Source organism: Megachile rotundata, chromosome 12, assembly GCF_050947335.1.
Source record: "Megachile rotundata isolate GNS110a chromosome 12, iyMegRotu1, whole genome shotgun sequence".
Classification (NCBI taxonomy): domain Eukaryota; kingdom Metazoa; phylum Arthropoda; class Insecta; order Hymenoptera; family Megachilidae; genus Megachile; species Megachile rotundata.
In genome coordinates, this window is record NC_134994.1 from 16,184,245 (window position 1) to 16,207,440 (window position 23,196).

At 43.8% G+C, this 23,196-nt stretch overlaps 3 protein-coding genes across 19 annotated transcripts in view; 1 reads left to right on the plus strand and 2 right to left on the minus strand.

Moving 5' to 3' along the window:
- Positions 1–12,864, plus strand: part of Ca-alpha1D (Ca[2+]-channel protein alpha[[1]] subunit D) — a 35,642-nt gene extending 22,778 nt beyond the window's left edge. For 8 of the 16 annotated variants that reach the window (XM_076537770.1, XM_076537778.1, XM_076537777.1 and 5 more), the window contains 19 exons: positions 1,010–1,062; positions 1,152–1,298; positions 1,440–1,641; positions 1,730–1,999; positions 2,061–2,144; positions 2,221–2,409; positions 2,474–2,576; positions 2,684–2,838; positions 2,901–3,125; positions 3,196–3,400; positions 3,490–3,623; positions 3,697–3,798; positions 3,867–3,965; positions 4,042–4,160; positions 4,257–4,403; positions 5,216–5,499; positions 5,693–6,274; positions 6,887–7,014; positions 7,097–12,864. In XM_076537770.1, coding sequence (XP_076393885.1) covers positions 1,010–1,062; positions 1,152–1,298; positions 1,440–1,641; positions 1,730–1,999; positions 2,061–2,144; positions 2,221–2,409; positions 2,474–2,576; positions 2,684–2,838; positions 2,901–3,125; positions 3,196–3,400; positions 3,490–3,623; positions 3,697–3,798; positions 3,867–3,965; positions 4,042–4,160; positions 4,257–4,403; positions 5,216–5,499; positions 5,693–6,274; positions 6,887–7,014; positions 7,097–7,459 — 3,591 coding nt within the window. In that variant the 3' untranslated portion in view covers positions 7,460–12,864. Of the gene's footprint in view, positions 1–1,009; positions 1,063–1,151; positions 1,299–1,439; positions 1,642–1,729; positions 2,000–2,060; positions 2,145–2,220; positions 2,410–2,473; positions 2,577–2,683; positions 2,839–2,900; positions 3,126–3,195; positions 3,401–3,489; positions 3,624–3,696; positions 3,799–3,866; positions 3,966–4,041; positions 4,161–4,256; positions 4,404–4,627; positions 4,672–5,215; positions 5,500–5,692; positions 6,275–6,886; positions 7,015–7,096 lie in introns of those variants that run through there. The other 8 variants (XM_076537775.1, XM_076537779.1, XM_076537781.1 and 5 more) reach the window with 6 other exon arrangements.
- Positions 12,865–12,918: 54 nt separating this feature from the next.
- LOC100881486 (dnaJ homolog subfamily C member 2) lies at positions 12,919–16,336 on the minus strand. 2 transcript variants are annotated; one of them, XM_003701499.3, is made up of 5 exons: positions 16,151–16,336; positions 15,496–15,765; positions 14,992–15,376; positions 13,807–14,911; positions 12,919–13,722 (listed from the first exon to the last, which is right to left on the minus strand). In XM_003701499.3, exons 1-5 carry the CDS (start codon positions 16,200–16,202, stop codon positions 13,672–13,674), a joined length of 1,863 nt encoding a protein of 620 aa, XP_003701547.1. In that variant the 5' UTR covers positions 16,203–16,336; the 3' UTR covers positions 12,919–13,671. The 2 variants fall into 2 exon arrangements, with proteins under 2 accessions (XP_003701547.1, XP_012136481.1); XM_012281091.2 differs by lacking the exon at positions 16,151–16,336 and having other exon boundaries at positions 15,457–15,596.
- A 480-nt stretch (positions 16,337–16,816) lies between these two features.
- On the minus strand, positions 16,817–22,349 carry Rip11 (Rab11 interacting protein). Its single transcript, XM_003701571.3, has 7 exons — positions 21,806–22,349; positions 19,685–19,723; positions 18,769–19,015; positions 18,266–18,644; positions 17,905–18,185; positions 17,389–17,830; positions 16,817–17,296 (listed from the first exon to the last, which is right to left on the minus strand). Exons 1-7 carry the CDS (start codon positions 21,834–21,836, stop codon positions 17,120–17,122), a joined length of 1,596 nt encoding a protein of 531 aa, XP_003701619.2. The 5' UTR covers positions 21,837–22,349; the 3' UTR covers positions 16,817–17,119.
- Between the last annotated feature and the right edge of the window lie 847 nt (positions 22,350–23,196).

Genomic DNA, 23,196 nt, shown 5'->3' on the forward strand with positions numbered 1-23,196 from the left:
ACCGTACTAACGGTGAACGTTGTTCCGATCGTTAACGAACCAGAGAACACGCATTCCTTCACCTACGCACACGAAATCCAACCCTTTGACAGGGAAACGAAAAAAAGGGATTACCAAGAAACCCACGTTGCACTCGGTGTTTTTTTTCGTTAATTAGTCGACAAATCGAGACGAGAATGTAACCGGCGCGAAACCGATTTCGTTCTCTTTCGTTTCGAAGAAGAAAAGAGCAAAAGAAAACGTCGACAAACAGGCCTTTCCGTACATGCGTACGGTGTTCCTACAATAGTTTCGTAACACTCCAGATAAATAATTGTGCGTTTACCACTCCTCGAAGCTCGAACCATCTCTCTCTTTCGTCCGCGATCGTTTAACTTTCGGATCAGAACAGACTCTCGCGAGTAAAATTGCACGAAGGAATTCCGTAACGCTTCGACGAGACAAATTTCTTCTCTCGACGAGCTTTATCGTCGATTCGACAAAACCGTAAACGCGACGCGAGAGAAATATCGCCGAAGCGCATTTTCCGGACTTTCGATTCGAGGGTCGCGTTTGGTAGGCTAAACGCGAGATGCCTGCGCCACGCTCTCACCTTTTTCTTTCTATGTACATATTATACATATACAAACATATCATACGTATTATAAATATCATACGTGCACGTTAAACGGAATGTTTTATTTCTCTATCGTTTCTCAATTTGTTTCTTTGATCTTTCCTTTACTTTGCTCGATATCACTCGCTGCTATTCACTTCGCTCGAAATTCTAGAATGGCCAATTAACTATACGCTATTTTTCGTTATTTTTCATCGATGAACGTTGTCGACACCCTTCGAATTCGATGCGGAGAGAGTTTGCCCGCAAACGATCGGGATCGGAGTAGAGTATCGATTCGCGAAATCGGAAGAAGAACGGTGTCGATAGGTTCAACGGCGTTTGAAACGTTACGCGAAGCATTAAATTGCACGGTGATTTGCCGCGAGTTAACGAAATTTTTGTGTTACACAGGGTAAATTTTTCTCTTGTTCCGATGCATCGAAAATGACGAAGGACGAATGTCAGTAAGTTAAAAATTTGCGAATACGTCGAGTTATCGGATGCGTGAAAATGGGCGACGGTTGATCGTAACGTCTTACGTTACCGCTTTCAGGGGTACCTACCTAGAATTCGAAAACGGTAATATCAATAAGCCGGTGATGAAGGAGAGAACTTGGGGCCAGAATCGTTTCCATTTCGACGACGTGGCGAAGGCGATGCTCACGCTTTTCACCGTATCCACGTTCGAAGGCTGGCCTTCGTAAGTAAAATCTTCGAATTTTATTTCTTATCCGGTACGTATCGCCGTGATGTCCGAGCAATATTACACGCGTTCGTAAGCGCGTGTCAAGGAAAATAGCGGCTCGTCGAACACTGGATATAGAGTTTTCTCTCTCGACAGATTGCTAGACGTGTCGATCGACTCTAACAAGGAGGATCACGGACCAATTCATAATTTTCGACCGATAGTGGCCGCGTACTACATCATTTACATCATTATCATAGCATTCTTCATGGTGAACATCTTCGTTGGTTTCGTTATTGTCACTTTCCAGAACGAGGGTGAGCAAGAGTACAAAAACTGCGAGCTCGATAAAAATCAGGTAAGCGAGGCTAATTTCGAAATTTTTTTCGTAAGAGTTGCTCGCGATTCGTGAGGCGTGTCAGTAAGAAGAATCGTAATTTCCGTAGCGGAACTGCATCGAGTTCGCGTTAAAGGCTAAACCGGTGAGACGATACATACCGAAGCATCGAATACAGTACAAAGTGTGGTGGTTCGTCACCTCGCAGCCGTTCGAGTATACGATTTTCACCCTGATCATGATCAATACCGTCACGTTAGCGATGAAGTTTTACCGGCAACCGGAAATCTACACGGAAGCGTTGGACGTTCTCAACATGATCTTCACCGCGGTCTTTGCCCTCGAGTTTATCTTCAAGCTAGCGGCGTTTCGATTCAAGGTACTTAACTCGGATAACTCGGATAAAACGCGGAAAAGTTTAACGCGAACGTTTCCCGTAGAATTACTTCGGCGATGCTTGGAACGTGTTCGACTTCATAATCGTGCTCGGAAGTTTCATCGACATCGTCTATTCGGAAGTGAACGTGAGTTCCCCTTAAGATTCGTAACCTTTCCGCTTGTTGCTAGTACGGTTGATCGAACGAAAAGCGAAATTTTCAGCCCGGCTCGACCATCATTTCCATCAACTTTTTTCGGCTGTTCCGCGTAATGAGATTGGTCAAGTTGCTAAGCAGAGGGGAAGGTATCAGAACGCTTCTCTGGACATTCATAAAATCGTTTCAAGCTCTGCCGTACGTAGCCCTACTCATCATAATGTTGTTCTTCATTTACGCCGTGATAGGAATGCAGGTAAGCGATCTTGAACGTTTTCGATAAGCGCGTTTATATTTCACTTCGATATTCGTGTCCACAGGTGTTTGGAAAAATCGCTATCGACGACGAGACATCGATAAACCGGAACAATAATTTCCAGTCGTTCCCGCAAGCGGTATTGGTCTTGTTTCGATCGGCTACAGGTAAGCAAGATCGTCGAAATCGTCGAAATCGTCGAAATCGTCGAAATCGTCGAAATCGTCGAAATCGTCGAGCAGAACGATCGGTAACGTTAATCGATGTTACGCAGGAGAGGCTTGGCAAGAGATCATGATGGACTGCTCGGCGCAACCGGGCGTAGTGAAGTGCGATCCGAAGAGCGACGAAGAATCCAATCAGAATGGCTGTGGATCCGACATTGCATTTCCCTACTTTATATCTTTCTACGTTTTATGCTCTTTCCTCGTAAGCGAAACTAATTCGATTGGACATAATTCGACGCGATACGAACTGTCCCTTCTTTTCAGATCATCAATCTCTTCGTCGCCGTGATCATGGACAATTTCGATTACTTGACGAGGGATTGGTCCATCCTGGGTCCGCACCATTTGGACGAGTTCATTCGCCTCTGGTCAGAGTACGATCCCGACGCGAAAGGCCGTATCAAGCATCTGGACGTGGTCACTCTTCTCCGAAAGATATCACCGCCCCTAGGTTTCGGTAAACTCTGTCCTCACCGAGTCGCGTGCAAAGTTAGTATCTCTTAGTCGATCAAAGTTAGTTAAGATTACATATTTTTACGCGGATCTCGATCGTCTTCAGAGGCTGGTCTCCATGAACATGCCGTTGAACAGCGACGGCACGGTTTTGTTCAACGCGACTCTGTTCGCCGTGGTGAGAACTTCGCTGCGAATCAAGACCGAGGGAAATATCGACGACGCGAACGCCGAGCTCAGAGAAGTGATCAAGAAGATCTGGAAAAGGACTAGTCCGAAACTGTTGGATCAAGTAGTGCCGCCACCAGGAGGTACTTGTCGCTTAAAATTTACCCGACCGATTACGATCTTTCGAAATATCGCGCGAAACGCTGACCACAACTTGTACGACAACTTTTAGGCGACGACGAAGTAACCGTCGGTAAATTCTACGCCACTTTCCTCATTCAGGACTACTTCCGAAGGTTCAAAAAACGCAAAGAACAAGAGATGAAAGACGGAGATAAAGAATGCCACAATACCGTAACGCTACAGGTAACTAGCTGTCTCGAAACAAGCGATCAAAGCGCGTTTACGGATTCGCCTAACCATCCGCGTTCCTTTAAAGGCCGGTCTTCGAACCTTGCACGAAGCTGGACCCGAGCTGAAGAGAGCCATCTCCGGTAACCTGGAGGAACTTTTGGACGACAATCCGGAACCTATGCACAGGGTATCGTAAATCGAGACGCCTGGCCACTCGATAATATTTCATCTCTTCTTTTTTTTTCTTTTTTATAGAGAAATCATTCGCTGTTCGGAAGCGTCTGGTCGAGCATGAGAAAAGGACATCACGGTTTCAATCGAGCCAGGTCGCTGAAAGTAAACTCGACGACTAAGGTAACGATTTATCTCACGAAACGGTCTCGAACGAACTGATTCGATGATCCGAAACGTTTCGCGTTACGTTTTCTAGGCATCTCCGACGAATTCCATCGATTTCCTGCCATACTCGTCGCTTCAGAGAACCGTCGGTCCCGATGCACCGAATCAGATAACCGCGAGGTCGCATCAAGTCGTGCCAAACGTAGCAGGGTTAGTTTCCGTTCTCGAAATCGATCGATCGAACGACAACGCTCGACGAAATTCGACGTAACTGACCGTAATCGAAAACGTGCGTACGTGTTTTAGTGGTTTGAGCGACAGCGCGATGAATCAGATGGGTATCGACGCGAAACTCACCGGTATCGAGGAGAGCATTCCTCTGAGACCATTGGCCGCGTTCGGAAATCCCGTCCAGCAACAATCAACCTATCATCCATCTTACAAAATGGTCGAGTAAGTACTCTTCTAGCGGTGGTCTGAAGAGTTTCTCGTCGTCGGAAATCGCGTCGTAACGCGCTTTATCCGCGAGATTGACCGTTAGAGGACCGCGTAGAGCGTAAAGGATCGCGTCGGGGGATAGAAGATAATTTTTTACGATAGAGATCCGCCCGCGAATTTCTGCACCCTCCCTTGGTAGCAATTTTTTACGGTTTTCTGTTTACTCTCGTACGTTTCAGCGGTCCAGGTAGCGGTAATTATCTTCATCCGAATAACGAATACGGTAAGAAAAGTTAGGGATGTATGGGACTCGATAGTCTGCTTTTACTTGATCTACGTCTGACGACGTAGCATTATTTTTCGCTTGCGTGCTTGCATGCGTATCACTAACCGAACCGTACCAAACAACAGCAAAAACGGAGACTTTCGACTCGATCGCGAGAGTCCTTAACGTCGCGAGAACCTTGAGAATCGACGAGGAATCGGCGAGGTTTCGAACGAACGATTGCATGCCGTTCGTTTTCCTTTATTCTTTCTCTCTCTCTCTTTCTGTCTATCTCTGTCTCTACCTCTGTTCCTCTCCCTGTCTATTTCTGTTCCTGGCTATGGGTAGGATTTCTGGCTTGCGCCTCGGACGCTTCTCGATGCCGCGATTTCGTCGAGCGCCTGGAGCGCGCGATTCGCTCGAGGTTCTCGAGGACGCGACGACGGTTCCGTGCGTATCGTGTTTCGCTAACAAACTAAGAGAGTGGTTTTTTGCCCGTTCTTTTTTATCCCCCGCGTCGCGTGGTGCGTCGACGTCGACGTCGTCGCGGCTGCTATCGAAGCAGTGTTCAGGACGGAATCGAGCGGCGGCAGCTGACCCCACCGACACCACCGCCACGAAGGAATCCAGCCTCGTCCGTCGCACCGGTCACTGCAACGGCCATCGTGCAACTCTCGTCCAGCAAGTCAGCCAGCGCAACGCCGTCGATCGCCACGTGCACGAACACCTCGACCGCCACGACCAGCCCGAGCTCCAACGGGACCTCTTCCTCCAACGGGACCCGTTGCTATTATTCCTACGCGACTCGGCCATGCTGCGTCGATTGTGCCGTCTGGAGTAATCACGGTACGATCTATATTCTTCTCTTTCTCTCTGTCTACCTATCTCTTCTGTCGCTTCGCTCTCTATCCTTCTTCCGCGAGACATCCTCGTAATCCCCCTTTTTCGTCTTTCTCGCACGGACATATTCTCGTCTTCGAATCGATCGATTCGACGAAAAGAAGGAAGCGATTAACCCGAGTATCGTCTGAATACGCAGCCGCCATAGATCACGAGGATGGGAATTCGTCGACGGGAAGCGAGTTCAGCGAGTCGGATGAGTCGGCAGGGTCGGAAGGATCGGAAGAAGCAGGTTCGGAAGGGGGCGAAGAGGATGGAACGGATAACGGAAAGGCAGGAGCAGGGCCAGGGATCGGCGGCGGGGAGGCGGGCGGTACAGGAGGAGGCGGAGGAGGAGATGGAGGAAGGAAAGGAGGAGACGACTCGGGAGAGTCTAGCAGTTGGAGCGACTCGGAAAAGTGTGGACGTCGAGGAGGATCGTTGAGGCTGGAGTTCGGCGTGGCGTCTCGGTCTCGTGCTCGTGGCCGACGCGGGCCGAGCTCGTTGGTCGGCAAATCGGCGCCGTCCAGTTTCCGAAAACGCGACGCCAACAACGGCGGTGGTCGATCGAGCAGTTCGACTACGTCCGCGAGTACCGGATTCGCGCAGAGCGTCGCCAACGGGCTGAAACTCGCTCGAACACGGGCAATCGCAGTTGCCGGCTTCCTCGCCGACGTCGACGACTCGCGCCACGATCGCGTCTGCGCCTCCTGTCTGTCGCATCGGGCTTACCAAGGCAGAGGTGACTAATCCTCGATTAATACTCGATCGCGCGTTCCTCGATCGATTTTCGACTCGATCCGAATCGTGCTCCGATGTTCTTTGGAGCTCTTCCTATGCGCGGAGTCTTCCTTGCCGGAAAATTTTCTTCTTCGATTTGGATCGAAACGAAATAAAGACAAGGAAATAATCTTTGTTCTTTCATCGTTTCGTCGTCGTTTGATTTGTCGCGCGCACCGGTATCGTACTTCGCACCACGCGAATCTCGTTCCTCGTTTGCCGCACGATCATCGCACTATCATCGCACTATCATCGCACTATCATCGCACTACCATCGCACGATAACGCACAGAGCACCGAGAGAGAACGGACGGGGTAAAAAGGATGCGCGCGTGTTTTTGGGTTTGCACATTGCATGGCGTTCCTGTAACTCGAAGCATGCGTTCTGCCAACTGCGGTCGGTCGCGAGTTCCTTTTTCTCTGTACGCGGTACGCGTGTGTCGCTTAACGCAACTAACCATGCAACCGACTCGATGCGGCGCGCGATGCGATAATCGTTGCTGCGTCGAGAACGTAGAGGCAGAGCGTAACGCGGCGAGGTTAAAATTCCTTCACGGCTCTCCTCGTTCGTCAGTGTCCTGGGCCGGAGAGAGTAACGGAAGCATCGGCGCAGAGCGCCTGTCCCACAGTTTGCCGGGCAGTCCCGCGGACCGGAAGCCCAACTTCGAGGTGATCGGAAGCGCCGAGAGTTTGGTTGGTCGGGTAAGCGAACAAATCGTCGAAATATTTTCCCTTTCGGTTATAGTTGACGAGGTTCGATCTATCGGAACGACGCGTTTCGCAGGTTCTCGTGGAACAAGGACTTGGTAAATACTGCGACCCGGAGTTCGTCAGATACACGTCGCGAGAGATGCAAGAAGCGCTCGACATGACGCGCGAGGAGATGGATCGCGCGGCTCATCAGTTGCTTCTTCAAGAACGCCGAGGTCAACCGCTCAGCTACCAGTTACAGCAAGGCGCGGACCAACCGTGGACGCTACCGGGTTATCAACAGATGCCGCAGCCGACGGGTATCGGCTATCAACCGCTGCAAGAGCAACAGCCTACCGGTCCACGACAGTACCGAACGTATTATCGAGGCACAGGTAGCGGCCAAGACCCGTCGCCGGACGCGTCCGGACAACACCACCAACCGCCGCCGTCTTAACGACGCGACGATCATCTCGTCGATCGTGTTTCCAGCACGTTCGTCTAGCGTCGATCGCGCGAGAACGAGCTTCGTCCTCGCTGATTCTTCGATCGAACCGAACGAACGAAGTTACGAGCACCGCACGAACGGCCGCAGGAAACGCGGCGAGATGACGGGTCCACGCAAGCAATAAAGCGACGAGAGCAACGACGAGCTCGAAATCTCGCTACTTCGCCGGAAAATTATCGGTCTAGCGAGACGCGTTTCGAGTTTCGTCGCGCTTCTCCGCGCGATCGTTCGAACGAATCACCGTAACGCGAGGGAGGACGGCGGAAAATTCGCGGCAAGCGGAAGCGCGGACGATCAATTCTTGCATTGCTCTCGTTCGTATCGTAAACACTTATTCCTTCGATTACAGTTCTTTAGGATAATTGAACTCATTATTATTACTCTTCGTACGACGGATTCTAGACGAGATAACAAGTGCCTAAGTATCTGTAACTTCTTTCGGACCAGAGAAGACTTTTATCAACTTAGACGAAGTACCATTGTCGCGAATTACCGAACAAGCTGCGTGTCGAATGTGTACGCTACTACATTGTAACTATACATATACATATACTTGTACATACATATGTATGTTTCTATGTATGTATGTATGTATGTATGTATGTATGTATATTATTGCTCGTATAATATAACTGTACATATACGTTGCGGATATAAGAGGTTGATGCGAGAGAATGAATGGCCGATAAACGCGGATGCCACAAGGTTCGTTTGTACGTACAGACGATGGTAGCGTATGACCGATCGATCAAACACGATTATCCTTTTCGTTGCGACAAAGGTCCCTTCACCCAAGGATGGACGAAATTACCGTTACGAATTACGATTTTACGTAAGACGAAGGAGAAATTACGAATAAAAAATGTCACGCGGAAAATCAGTTATTTACAAAGGATGAAATTTTTTGCGACGAACGCGTTAACCGTGACGATCGAACGACGCTACCGTAAATGTCACTGCTATTCCTACGTATTCCTCTACAAATTTTTACGTATTCCTTCGAAACGATGGATCGAGTATTCTCTCTTTGGTACTCTATACACTGTTTCTGTACCTTTACGAGACGTCTAGCGCGAATTACTTAATCGCTGCGTACGTATAGTATCAGCTCTCCGAGGGACGCGAGCTCGAGACCTTTTTTAACCTCCTTTTAATTCGCTCGTAACAGAGACACGTTGTTTTTCGGAAATTTTCAGAAATTTTATGAAAGGTTCATGGAATTTTCTCCGTTCCTTTCTTATCCCGTTTCAAAATCGAATGTCCCGAATTGCGCCTCTAGGAAATTTCCATTGGTATATCGTTGTAGCCGCGAATGCGTATGTGTGCGCAAGAGAAAAAGAGAGAGAGAGAGCGAGAATGATGAAAAGAAAGAGAGAGAAGAGCACGCACAAGAATGTACGTTGTACGCAAGAAGCAGATCTCGATTTCGATCGCGATACGCTCGACGATCGAATCGGCGAGAAATCGTTCCTTTCCACGCACAAATTTTATTCGCGACAGGAACGAGAATGCTTCCCGATGCGAAGCTGATCGCGCGATCCTCTTGTTCGATCACCGACTCGAACATCCGCATCGAATACGCGACGCGTGATCGGAAGAAAAGGTGACAAACATTCGATTGCCCGATTTTGTGAATGTTCCCTCGATCGAATCAGTTTATTCGGTCCGAAGAAAAGCGAAAACATTTTTGACACGTTTTTCTTGTACGTCGAGGCTCTAGGAATTCGAGTTTGCTCTCTGGGCGATCGGCGATCGCGAGAAATAAGAAGAAAAAAAAGAACTCGTTCGAGAACGATGGACATACTATGTTTCGATAAACGCGAGATATTTCCGAAGACGCGCAATCAGCTTCCGCCGTTCTTTCTTTCGAAGCGTGTGCAATGTGTCATGGATAAATACGATTATCGAGAGCGCGGAGTATTTTTTGGAGAAAGTCCGAAACAATCAACAGCGTGAAATTTTTCGTGTACCTAGAAACGACGTCGACAATAATTTTCATCGATGACATTTACAGAACCACGTTTCTCCGAAACTCCTCTCGGCGCTTTCTCCGTTTTCGACGCGTCCACTATCGCGTTTATCTTTTACTCGACCGATTAATCGAATAGGATAGCCGGTGCTGGGAGCGAAGTACACCGACCGATCATCTACCCTGATCTCTATCGGGAGTCTCGATCGATCGAATTCCCAGAGCTTCTTTCGATTAGTTCTACTTTGTCCTGAGCGCGCAGCTACGATTCAAGATGGACGACACCGATCTTTTTAGCCGTATGTGTAGTAGTACGTGGCGTACGTGTACGCATTCTCGCAAAAGCGTAAGAATGCCGTTCGGAGAGCCGCGGTCGACGCGAGTCCTTCGCCACCAAGGGAACCAAAGCGAACTAAACGATATTTCGAAGAAACGAACAAATCGACGGATGCGTCTTTGAACATTTTCTCTTAGAGGTACGGATAATATAGGTAGAGGTGGTGTGTGTGAGGAGCCGGCACGACGATGGTTGCGAGACGCGAGTAGCGAGTAGCGAGTAGCCGCTTGATCGAGTCGAATCGAGAAGGAAACGGATCGACCGAACGGAAAGAGAAACAAAAGTTTTGTACAAAACTAAAATCTAACGATGCATCTGCCGATAAGTGGCGCACGAGGTATTAACGATATTCGCGTACGCGCGTGTATACATAGTCGACCTTTCGTATTCGTTTTTTCCAGCGTCTTTTTAATAATTATGTATTTGTCTATAGCGATCTTTTTATACTGTTGTAAAGTGGCATTTACACCGATCCGTAGAATATACGCGTAGAGGGGACGTTCTTACCTATCTTTAAATCGTGATGCGTCGCATCGCAGACGGTGCACGAGACATCGATGCCACCCAAATAGTTTTAAACGAACGCGTTTAGGAAGACCAAAATTTTCTACGTTACGAGACTGATGATTACCGTTGCGCGTATGACCGATCGCCGCATGCACCGAACGAAACCGACTACGCGAAACTCGCGAACAACCGATCCCTTCGATGCCTTCCTTCGACCTCGATAGAGGTATAGCCTGTCCGTCGAGATGCACTCGTCGCTCGTGCCACCACTCGTAAATACTTTTTACGATATCGGCGATTCTCAACCACCGAAAAACGCTCGATGTGCAACAATCATTATTTCGAATCGGTTTTTACGATCGCGTCGACGATTGTGTCGTTCGCCGATCGACGCCGCGTCAAATGTCAAGCGTCCCGTGCGCTATCGAACAACAACAAATAAATAAAACGAACGTACTTCGACTGGAAAAAAAAATTGAAAAATCTTGCTCGACGATGCGTTTTTATTCGAGCCATCAAATTTTTGCCACAGCACTTGGCACTCACACACGCTACTCGCGCCGTTTATTTTTATTAAGACGTTCTTATATCGACACGGTAATAGAACGATGTTCGCGCGAACATTATCATCGTTTTTTAGAAAACATATTCGTTAATACACTTCGATGACGACTCTCGAACCATCGATTTCGCATGATCGGAAAGTCGCACGATTCCCCTCTTTTTTCCTTCCCTTTTATTTCGATTATTACATTTTCGATACCGGTCAACTCCGATCACGCGTTCGAAACGCGATCGAACCTTTGATATTTCGGACCTGAAATTTATCGAATATACGAACAGTAATTGGAGAGCGGTATTTGCGCGATACCGATCAAAAAATAATCTACAGTTCTAGAGAGTTCCCAAAAGATACATTCGGGGAAACGTGCTCCTTTCCATTCTACGCGACGCATATATCTCGTTGACGAAGATAAATAAATGAAAAAAAAAAAAAAAAGAAAAAAAAACAGAACGAGTAGAGTCGCACCGGTTACGACGCTCGTTGGTCCATTAGAAACTTTACAGAGCTAAGATCCAGAAACCTTGATATGCACAACCGACAGACACGCACACGATATACTGCCGTTTTTCTTTTCGACTTCTGCCTCCTCTTCGCTTCCGATTCGTCGAAAATCTTCGACGCGTTTTCACGCGGAACTATCGACGATCGATCGTCGATCCGGGAAGACGAGTTTACGAGCATCGAACTTTAACCCTTTAGCTAATACGTTTTTCCAATCGAACACATATTTTCGAACAAAATGTTGCTATCTACGATCGCTTCGATTTAAACGACTTTCTTCTCGAATCAAATTTCCTTCGTTTATTTCCAATATCGTTTCGTCTCGATGTCATGATTTTCTACCGATATACACGAATATTGAACTGCACGATGCGAAGCAATGTCTCGAATTCGAAACGAATCTGGTAGTACTAATCGTGGCTAAAGGGTCGATGCCGTTGCTCTGAACCCGTTTTTCTACATCTATTTATCGAAACGGAAATATTTCATACGGATCGTGTACAATTTCTCGGTACGTTTTGACGGTACCCTCAATTTCTATTGCACACCGTTCAACTGGTTCCTTGTTCGAGAAAAAGAAAACGCGACAATCGCGTTACCGCATTCCTCGCGAGACCAACAGCGAACCTTCTTCGTTACACGAGCGAACGAAACAAAGAGTAAAGGTAACTGGAATCCATATCTCGCCTCTCCATATTTATCTCTCTTTCGAATGAAGCGCGACAACCGCGACAGTCGAAAATTCGAAATTGCCTGATGGACCGTTAAGTTTAAACGGCGATTGTTGAATGTTCATTTTGTCGTCTCTCGATCGAAGCGATTGATCGATCCGAGCGATCTTACGTTTCACCGATTAACGAACGCTTCTCTAGATTAACGGTAACCGTAGGCGCCTAGAAGAATAGAATTTTTCACCGGCCAAGCACTCGACGGCTGGTAATTATCTATGTATTCGTGCACCCACGGTTGCCGTTAAACCGAGACGAACTTTCGCGCGCGAATACTACACAATTCCAAACAATCAGCGTTTTACGAAATAAAATCATGTACTCTCCGCTGTAACCCGGTTGCGCTCGTCGATCGATCAATCGATTAAATCGATCGCGCGAAATTCGTATTTAACGATAAACCTACGCTCGATACTTTGCTTATTTGCTTCGTTTATCGAAACTAGTCGATTGTTCATTTTTGATCATTCGATGCAATTTTGAAGAAAAAAAAAAAAATGTTCACTGGAATCCCGAAAATATTTGTGATTCAGAAAAACCGTCAAACGCGAAGAAACGTTCGTACGTTACGAACACGTGCATGCGGTTCCAAGATTACGCGGACGATACCCGATCGCGAAACGGATCGAACGAACTGCATGGACAACACCGAGCTGAAATTAGAAAGAAAACTAACTCGAAAGAATTGTTGTTGTTAATGTTGTCAGAAATGTGTCAAATTAAAATATAAGGATTTCAAACATCTGATATCGGACACTGTCTTGTCGCTTTTCACCCCGAACGTGGACGAATTAATAGACGTTTTCCAAAGATCATACGTATCTTTATTTATAGAAAGTATGCACGCTTTATTTCGAACGGGCCACACTGTTCTAACAATGCCGTATGTTACATTACTTACAACAGACGTTTCCAAGAGCCGTTTACAATACACATCCCCCGTTCGACCTTCGTTTTCACGGTGTTGGAACGTCGACCGACGTCGCGATAAACGTGAACGCTAGACGAAAACAACTGCCATGAAAACGAAACAACGATAACCATCGTAATTTCCTTTCGAAGCGATGCATCGAGTCGATGTGACTATAAAGAAAAATACGCGGTGGAGGATGAGAACGCGAAAGTGGCTCACCCGTGGAAAACGACCGATTTACGATTGAATTATCAGGATCGATCGCCGCCGAAGACGATACAATGCCACGAGAAAAAGATTTCATTTCTAGAAAGAACTCGTTAATTCGAGCATCGGGAATATGGATTTTCGTCTCATGCAGTTTTAACAATTGCGATTAAACGTACAATCACTAAGCGCGATCGTTCTGTTGCGTGCAAATGACACGATAATTTCTAGAACCGTTGCAAACCGTGCGCGTACAAGCTAAAACAAGGCACAGGTATAATACAACAGGCAACATTCGATGAAACCAAAATTAGAATTCGTTTTCCCAAATTTCAATGAACCACTTCGCTTCCCTAATGGATTTCATTCACGAGGTCGTTCGTATCGGAATTCAATAAGTTAAGAAGAATGTTCGCTTTAAAAACAACCTATTATTATTTCATTACTTGTGCCGCCTTCTTTGCCTTAACCAGTTCGACCAGCTCCTGTAAAAGATACAAAATTTTCACGATCATTGCATCGGATCTATGTACGCGCGAGTATCGGCGCATTTCGCCATCAAAACTTACCTTATACCTCTTCATACACTCTTTTTTCGTTCTAGTTGGTATACACGCTGCTATCTGATCCCACCTATCGGGCACGCTAGTGGGATAAGTTTTCAACGCTTGTTCCAACAGCTTCTGCTCCGCCGGTGTCCACGGTTGAGACTCCTTTTTCGCGTCCTTTTGCTCACCACCGACGCCGTTCGAAATAGGATGATCCAAACGTTCCGTAACGGCTGGCATACGATCCTCGACCGATTCCTTCGCTTTCTTTTCGGCGATGAAATTGTCGAAAGCTTTCTTGTTCGCTTGCTCCTTTAGACTCGATTTACTAAAATCTGTCGACTGCAAGTCTTTCGCTTTAGCGAGAACTTCCTTAGCGTCGCGCGTTACGCGGCTAGACGAGCTGCTATGCTGATTAATAAAGTTAGCGACCACTTCCCAGCGTTGATTCGTACCAGCTGGGAACAGATTTACTGCTTTTATCAAAAGCTGCAAGTCGTTTTCGTTCCACGGAGCCGTATAAGATTTCACTTGTTTTTCCGGAGTGTTTCGCGTGTCGACGGACACAACGGCAGCTCTACGCTCAGCTTCGATTTTCTTTTCGGTTTCTTCCACGATAGCGAGAAACGCTGATCTACCCTCAGCTTGTAGCTTTCTCATGGCTTCCTCCAGTTGAACGAGCTTGAAAAGTTCGCAGATTTTCTCTATGCTTTCCATGTGTTTGATACTTTCGGCCGAGTTCTCTGCAAAATAATTATTGGCTTTGCAAAAATCTCTCAGTGCTTTTCTTTCTTTACGAAGCGCTTTCTTTTGCGCTTCCTTTTCTTGCTTCAGCGCGTCCAGTTTCGCTTTCTCCTCGATCTCTCGCTTCTCCTTTTCTAATCTTTCCTTTTCCGCAGCGTTTCTCGCTATTCTCTCCTCTTCTTGCTGCCTCGCTTTCGCAGCTTCTTGCTTCGCTTTCTTCGCAGCTGTCTTCTTATCCTTATCCTCCTGCTGAAACTTTTTTATTCTAGGATCCATATTGTAAGCCATATCGACCAAAGACCGTATACGTGCCATTTCTTCCTTCTTCCGTTTCGCTCGCGCAGCTTTGTTTCTTTTCTCGATCCATTTGCGCATATCTCGACTAAACGAATAGATGATTATGATAAAAACGTGTCGGCCTGTGTACGAACAACGGCAGAAATTCTACAGAAATATACTTACTCTTTTCCATTTTCTTTGTCTTCTTCGTCCAAGTAAGAATATTCGCGCCACGAATCGAAATCGTACCAGAACGAGTAAAACTTTTCCACCTTTTGCCTGGGTGTGTCTGGTCCACCTAAACGTGGCACCGGCTTTTTCACCGACCATCTAGCATTTTCCTTAAACGCTTTACCCATTGCCACGTAAAAGTTATTTTTGCAGTCTTTCTCGTCCGGTAATTCGTCGTTAAAATACGGGTCTACGCTGTCGTAGCTTCTCCTCTTTGCAGGGTTGCCCAGAATTTCCCATGCCCGTGTTATGCAGGTAAAATAATCGTCGTCTGCCCGGATTTCCTCTCCCATGGCCTTACGTTTATCGGGATGATGTTTAAGGATTTTTTGCTTATCTGTAATTCACGCATCAAATACTCCTCAAACGCGTTAATCATTGTATCGAGAAAAATAGTGAACGATATATAACACCTACATTCCTTTACAGAGTATACTTTGAACTTTCTCTACGTACAAGCCCTTTTTATAAGATCTTCGGTTGCTCTGTGTCTGAGCTTTTTCAAGCCCAATACCGCGTAATGATCTTGATCTTTCCACTCCTTTGGATCCAACGACCTAAGGTACTCAAGATCATCTTCGAACCGATACTGAGAAAAATCTTCTTCGTCTGACGATTCTGATACCCTGGTACATGTAAGGCTGCGATGAAATTGAGCTGCCCATGCTTGCGCGGTTGAATACAAAACAAGGGGTCCCGCTGTACACGTTTCCATCGTAGATGAGTCTAAGGATAAAATTTTGAAAACGTCAAAACTTATTTTTTCATAATGTTTAATCTGAATTTCTTTAAAATAATCCGTTATGCGCGTGTATGCAACATAGTATTATAATTTGCGATAGGACATTTAAATGTTGGCAAATTTAAGGTCACCTCTACTATTTTCAAAAAAAAAAAAGAATTGAAAAAAAAAGAGAAAACTAAGAAACATTTCGATACAAATACTGCTCAATTTTTACGTGTTCCCTAATATTTCAAATATCGTGAGATTTTACAAAATCGCTTCGCACTCTCAAAAAAAAAAGAAAGAGCTAATGTGCTTCGACTAATCTAACCTCGTATGGCCGGTGTCAATAAAAAAGGAGACGTTTACAAAAATTTTAAAGCTTACCAGAGACCGCATTGAACCTACTAGAATTTTCCTCGCTTGTAACGTTTGTCATCGTTAATAATTAGTAAATTACACTTTCTCTAACAAAAATAACTAAGAAAATCGCTGCAAACGAGTAAATGAACTTCACTATCGCATTACGAACATCTCGATAGAAGACGAGAAGGTTACTTCGAATTTTGAGGATACGTTAGTACGAATAACGACTATACAACCTACAAACATCGATCACGCGATAACGTGCATCACACTTTACATACATATATAATTCAAAACTAAACATTTTTGATAATCAAAACTTATTCGTTTAAAGACTGCATATATATACACTTTTTTAATTGCAACAAACACATATGAACAGAAGGAAATTTACATATTTGGTGTATCAAGGGTAAAATGGTGTAAAAGCAATTTTTTTTTCTTTTTTAAATATATTTGTGAAAACATTATACATAAGGTACGAAGAAATTCTCGTGTAAACATTCAAAAATATAAATATTATAGTAATTGTTCTTATTGGGACCATACTTTGGACGGAAATGTCATATCTTGGATTAACGATAACGCTTTCTTTTGGGAAGACTAGGGGAGTATTTAAATCTGTTGATACGAACAGTAGTACCTTTTCTTTAACTCTTAAAATATACGAAACGACACGTGATAAAATTCTTTGTTAAAGCGACAACAAAATCGTATAATTCAACAGAAGTTTATACACTTTAAAAGGCAATATTATCGAAAAGTCGGATGAAAATTATATAAAATTCTAAATTATTAGTCGGAAATAAATTAAAACGCGTGGACTACAAAATGTACGGGATCATCCACAAAAACAGTCGAATATGTAAAAAAAAAAAAAAGAAAACGAAAGAAACGATGCACGGGATTATGCAATTATCATTAATTATGCTGAATAACGTAATTAACTTGAACGTCGGAAAACGTGAAAACGGAAGAGCATTTAATTATCTACTGATGCCCGGGTGATGACAAACGTCTCTGTGACTGGTAGGGGTTTTGCAGCAAGCGCGGTGAGCATTCAATTACTCGCAACAACAACGCGTCTATATAATCTTCCAAGTCATTTAGGCGTTTCTTCTTCTCCGTTACTTCCGCTTGGAGTTGCAGCGCTAATTCTATGAGATCCTGCATTCGCGAAATGATGATCGATTATTACGCAATGTCATAAATATCGATTTGTAAATAAAGATAATAGAATGTATAAAATCTATTTTTACCTCTCTCGATTTTCCTTCAAATTGGGTAAGAACTTCGTGCGGCAGATGACTCTTGATTAGCGTAGTATTCTTAATCGCATCTTCACCTCCGATGATAATTCTTTCCGAAGATAGATTATTAACTTCGTTCAACTCTTTTAGTTTATTTTCTTTCTCTTTCTTTCTGTCCTTTCTCAATTGCTTTTCATCCTTAGGACTCCAACGACTGTATTTGTCCTCTTTTTTCTCCTTCGACTTTTCCTCCTTCGCAGACTTTTCTTTGTTGGACATATATTTTTCATCCCTGTTCTTGTTCTGCGCAATTTCACGCGGTGCTGGACTAGGAGGTTCCGGAGTTTCTTGAAATTTCAAATTCGAGTTGGGCGTATTTATGGGCGAATTGTCACGATGTTCGTCCTTTGGTTCGTCTACTATGATCTTTGGACTTTGCTTGTTTTCCCACCTTCAAAAAGCACATTGAAATTTCAAATAAGAGCTTCCATTCAACGAGCATATTTGTCCTAGAAAAAATTGTACCTTTTAACAGAGTTATTCGCTTGTTTTCCATAAAGCTTAAGACCCCACTCGTCATCTTTTATATTATCGACCTTAGATAAAGAAGTGGTGGAAGAGCTCATAGAATAACGTGGCGGTTTACTAGGGGCTGCATTCGTTGGTACAGATGGTACGTGATGCGTATCGGTAAAATTGTTACCGGAAGAAGCACTCGATGTCACCGAACCTACGCTGTTGTGATTACCGCCAACTATCGGAGCGTTCAAAGACGATGCCGAACTCTTGTGAGACAAATCGTCAAACTGAAACGAACACCGATTCTAATTACAATTCGCGACATTTAGACGCATCGGCGCGTTCGTTACACGGATATAAATTGTACCGTAAATTCGTCCTCGTCCTCGCTGATTACACCAGGGTCAGCTTCGCCAGGTTCCTGCCGTGTAGTTCTGAATCTGTGTTCCTCCCTTTCGTCGAGATCCTCTTTTTTGTCCAAATTATGTTTGCTTTTCCCCTTCACACGATTTCCGATCGACTTTGCTAATTTTTTCAATCCTTTACGCTTCTCGAAGCTACCTATGCTGAGTAAACTGCCGCCAATCGAATGAGCAGCCGTAGATAACTGACCGAGGGAACTCTTGTGGCGTTCTTTGTGACTCAGATCGGTTAAACTACCAGCTTTCACGATGAAACTTATTTTTACTTCGAGTTCGCCTCTTTCTTTCGTATTCTCTTTGCCTGGTTTACTTCCAAGGGTGTACCTGGAAAAAAATTCAATATTTTCAGACATTGAACGATTATCGGTTTGATCCGACTATTCACGGAAACTAATGGATTTTGTATCGCTTCGAGATGCAGGGAGGAGCGGCGATATATCGACCATACCATCTGTTCCTCGGTCTCTCGTACACGTCGAAGCTGGAAAGAGGTATGCTGACTGTGCCAAGGAACTCGTCGACTCCCAAGAAATTACGATGAAGAGCGGTAAGCACGATTTCAGCGGTGTTTCCTTGTTCCGGGATAAGTAATTCGCATTCCTCGTGCCATTCTACGTCTTTCGAGGCCTTTTCCTTCACGGACGTTTGATATTTTTCTTTCCCAAGGGCAATCGTCACGAAACAGTCGTTGGTCTCTGCGTTACATACACGAACATATATTATGTAGGTTAAATCGAACAAGTATTTAACGTGGGAGGAGATGGTCAACCACAAAGGTTAGCGTTAACAAGCCACGTAACGAGCATTTAAATCTCGCAGGAGAGAAGTTCTATTGTCTACTTATTGTTCGCATGAATTACCTTCGCACGATTCGTAGCATTTTTCCAAGACAGTGCTAATTTCTCGTTTTTTCATTAAATTTCGAATTCTTTACATATCATCTAACCAGTACATAATGGAAATGTCCAACATATTTTTTTTTATTCGCTTCTTCGTTTATCGCATCAATATGGAGGTATATATGCAAGTAGGTTATTCTGTTACGCGATCTGTGCGGATTACGCGTATAAAATATGTGCGCGTTTGCATATGCCGCGAAATTCGATTCGAATGTAGTGACAGTATGACGCAATGTTGGTAACGTTCGTAAAACAATTCGTTTTCCATTGTTTTGAAATTAGACTCGCCCGAACGAGCAAAAGAACCGACACGAACGAATCGTCGTTTCGCGACGACCTTTCCAGTCGAGAGGCCCTAACGCGTACTCTAAACTGGGCTAAAACGAGCAGAATTTCCATTGCATTTATATCCCATTATATAAATCTTGTATCGCTAATGTAGTAACCGTTAATCGAGATACTTACTATGTTTTCCTTTGGTTAACAAGTTTTTTGCTCTCTGAACTGTGAACAGAAAAAAAGGATTTGGTTAAAAATTGTATATTTTAAAAAGAAAAAGAGAAGGAAAAGGGGAGAGAGAATGTTATTTATTGCACAAAATATTCTTAGTCATTTTCAAAATTTTATTTCAATCACGGACATTGTTTTCAATCGATCGAATTTTCTTCGATTTCAAGTTCGAGATAAAGAGCAATAATAGGCTTAGCCAAAAACATCTTTGGTACATGTGTCAGCGCAGATAAAATATAACACAAGTTGAAATACAGTTTAAGCGCGATTAAATTTCGATATGCTATTAGGTTAACGCTTCGTGGCTCGTTTTTATTCGACCAAGTTTCTCTTTGCTTTGAAAGTAATTTTCATTGTTCCAGTGTTCGTGATAACATTTTGCAAAAACGCGTCATGGATAACGAACACGACACTCACCTTCCTATCATATGTATCATGGTAAAAGCGCCGAACATATCGATACTCGTTTATAATTCGTAACATCCAAAAACAAATTCGATATATTTTTTATCTTTTATTATATTCGATTCGTTATGATCGATAAATGGTTTTTGCAGAGATTCCCGTGTAACGATCGCTAAATTTCGCTCAACTTTGCTTGCGGTGAGATTGATCGCAGAATACTATGAAAATGCATCGTTTTCCTGATTTCTCGTCGAACAAAGTCGACCAGTTGAGAAAATCGACGCTCTCGCTGCGTTCTTCCACGAGTCCGAAGAGCATTCACCACAGCTGCAGCCGAATACCGTTTACTCGGGAAGGAACATTCTTAGCGGTTCAAGATTCCGACTACCGAACTAATTAAGTCGAGGTACTTTCGTTTTTTACGGGCAAAAATCGTTTGGCGATTCATCGCGCGAAACAAAATAAAATGAATGTTGTCGAAACCCCAAAGATAGCGTTTATACGCGATTTCAGAAGCTCGAGCCAAAGAAACGAAATATGTATTTAAAAATTGTTAGCAGTCTACGAACTATTAACTGCGTCAACTACACGGCAGAGTGACAGGGTTTGCAAGTATACAACTACGATCCTGGGCAGAAGACAGGTACGCGAATAAAAAAGGGGGACATCAGCTGCTTCTACATATGCTTTCACGCTGCCTGGTTTGCATCGGAACGAAAACGTTAAAAGTTCAGTTTACGCGTAAACGTATTATCAGATAGAATTAATAAAGAACACAAACAAAATGTTTAAATATAATTGTATTTAAGTAAAAACAATTTTAAAATAATATTTTCACAACTTTTGCATTTTCAATGCCTGTACTCGTATATAGCTCATCGACCAAAAACAAGCGAACTAGTTTACCAGTCGTTGACTCATCGAATATTTAGGCCGTGGATGATCGCGCGCGTTTTAAATACATCGTCCTTCTTCTTTGGCGCGTATCAAAAACATCGTAAGGTCTACATACATAACCGTATCACGATCTTGACAAAAGACAGCTTCGTAAAGTAAAAACACGTACAGATTTGCATATCTTTCAAACGAAATACCGAAACGCGCAAATTCATATTGTGCGTGCATATGGAGAAAAAATGCGCCAATGCATACGCGAGATCGTTATCTTCTCGATTTAAGTATGTTCAAGTCTTTAAGGTATTCCAGTTTTCACCGCTTCTTCGCAATCTTTTTATCGCGTTACGGAAGGTTGCACTTGAACGCGATTAAAATTTCTATCGACGATTGCTTCTTCCAACTTTTCGAGTAAAAATCATTCGAAACAAAAATTCCTTCAAACGACTTAACGCATTCGCGTCGAGAGATAATAGTGACATGTCGGGATCTTTCGGACATGACATTCGCTGTTCATAACATATGAAAACAAATCTAAAAATCATCGTGTATCGTTAAATAATTGAACGCATAGTCGTCCCAGTGGTTTGTTGCCAAGTAAATCTTTGCCGACAAAATCGTAAAGTGTCGATCCTGTACATTCAACGAGCGATACGTAACCTAGTTCACACATAAGCGGTAGTTTTACGTTACATTTCTTCCGGTTCAAACTACGTGCTGTATGTGTCGCATCCCATGTACCAAATTTACACGGGTTCAGCGTTTTTCTACGCTTACCTGTCACTTGAACATGCGTCGGGCTCCACATTTTGTTAGATTTAGTCACGCCGTTCGATTACAAATATTCATCTGTTCCACCTACAACGAACCGATCTACGTAACCACGAGTGTCGTGATACCAAATGCTGGCATTACGCGCCGTAGCTTTTGCAACTCGATGTGCCACGCCACGGAAACAAACAACGCCAACAACAAACTACTCGCGACGCAATCTATTAACAGCAGCTATACTTGACTGATGTTCGAACAACCGCTACGTACGTCTTGCGCATCGCGCACCATTACGGTAACTACTGCGCATTCAATTTTGCGCATCCACCACGCTCACGGCTCAGGAGCGAACGATAGTCTTCGATCGCCCTGTTCTATTCTAATCGACTGGATATCTAACGACGTATCAACTCGTTTTACGACCTTGTATAATTAGCATTACGCGTCGAATAAAATACATCCGATAATCATATTCGGTGTTTTTTTTCCCAACTGTACCCACAGACGTACCCGATTTTTTATCGTTAATAAGAATAATTAATTTTTACGTAGTTCTTTGATATTTTAAGCGAGATTACTCGATCAAACATTCGCACGAATGACACTCGTAAAACGATACAACCATAGATTAGATAATCGTAGTGATTCGTTATCGATAATACACGACAATAGACAAATAACAATTACGCTATCGGGCACGTAAACATTTGATATTTGTATATAGAATTTTGTGAGGAGACGAGCAGATAACCCGACACACTATGTTAATTACACATTAATTTTATACATAACACGCTACATTAAATAACATAATAAATATATGTGTAGTATGTATCTATAATACGATAATAAGAAACTGACAAGTTTTAGATTTAAACAAAGTGTCTCCTTAAGTATCGTAGAAACCATATAAGCATTGTACGCTACGATTTATGTAACTTGCCTGTGTTCAATGTTTTTCGTTGTCAGATTTTAATAAGGTTACATACGACATTTGTTAGATTATTAACGGCCATTAATCGTATGTTTTGATCGAAAATGTTTTTTAAAAAAAGAAATGGGTAAATCGAATTATTTTAGACTGACTCATTTAATCGATCGATGTCACAGAGATTACTTTGTTACGTCACGATGTCTCAGCATGATATATTTAATTATTGTTTCAGTGATTCATACGATTCATACGATTTCGCGCATTCGTAGTCGGACGTATCTTTTTACCGATCGAAAATAATTTGTAGCCCGTACAATAATCGTTAATCGTTTTCGTTTATAGTGAACAATATTTTTTTTTGTATGACTGGTGAACCACGGCGAATAATGATGATTTATTTTATGCACGCGCGTGCATAGTCCTAAATCATTGACTCACACTTGCAACAGGTGTTTCGCTCGTT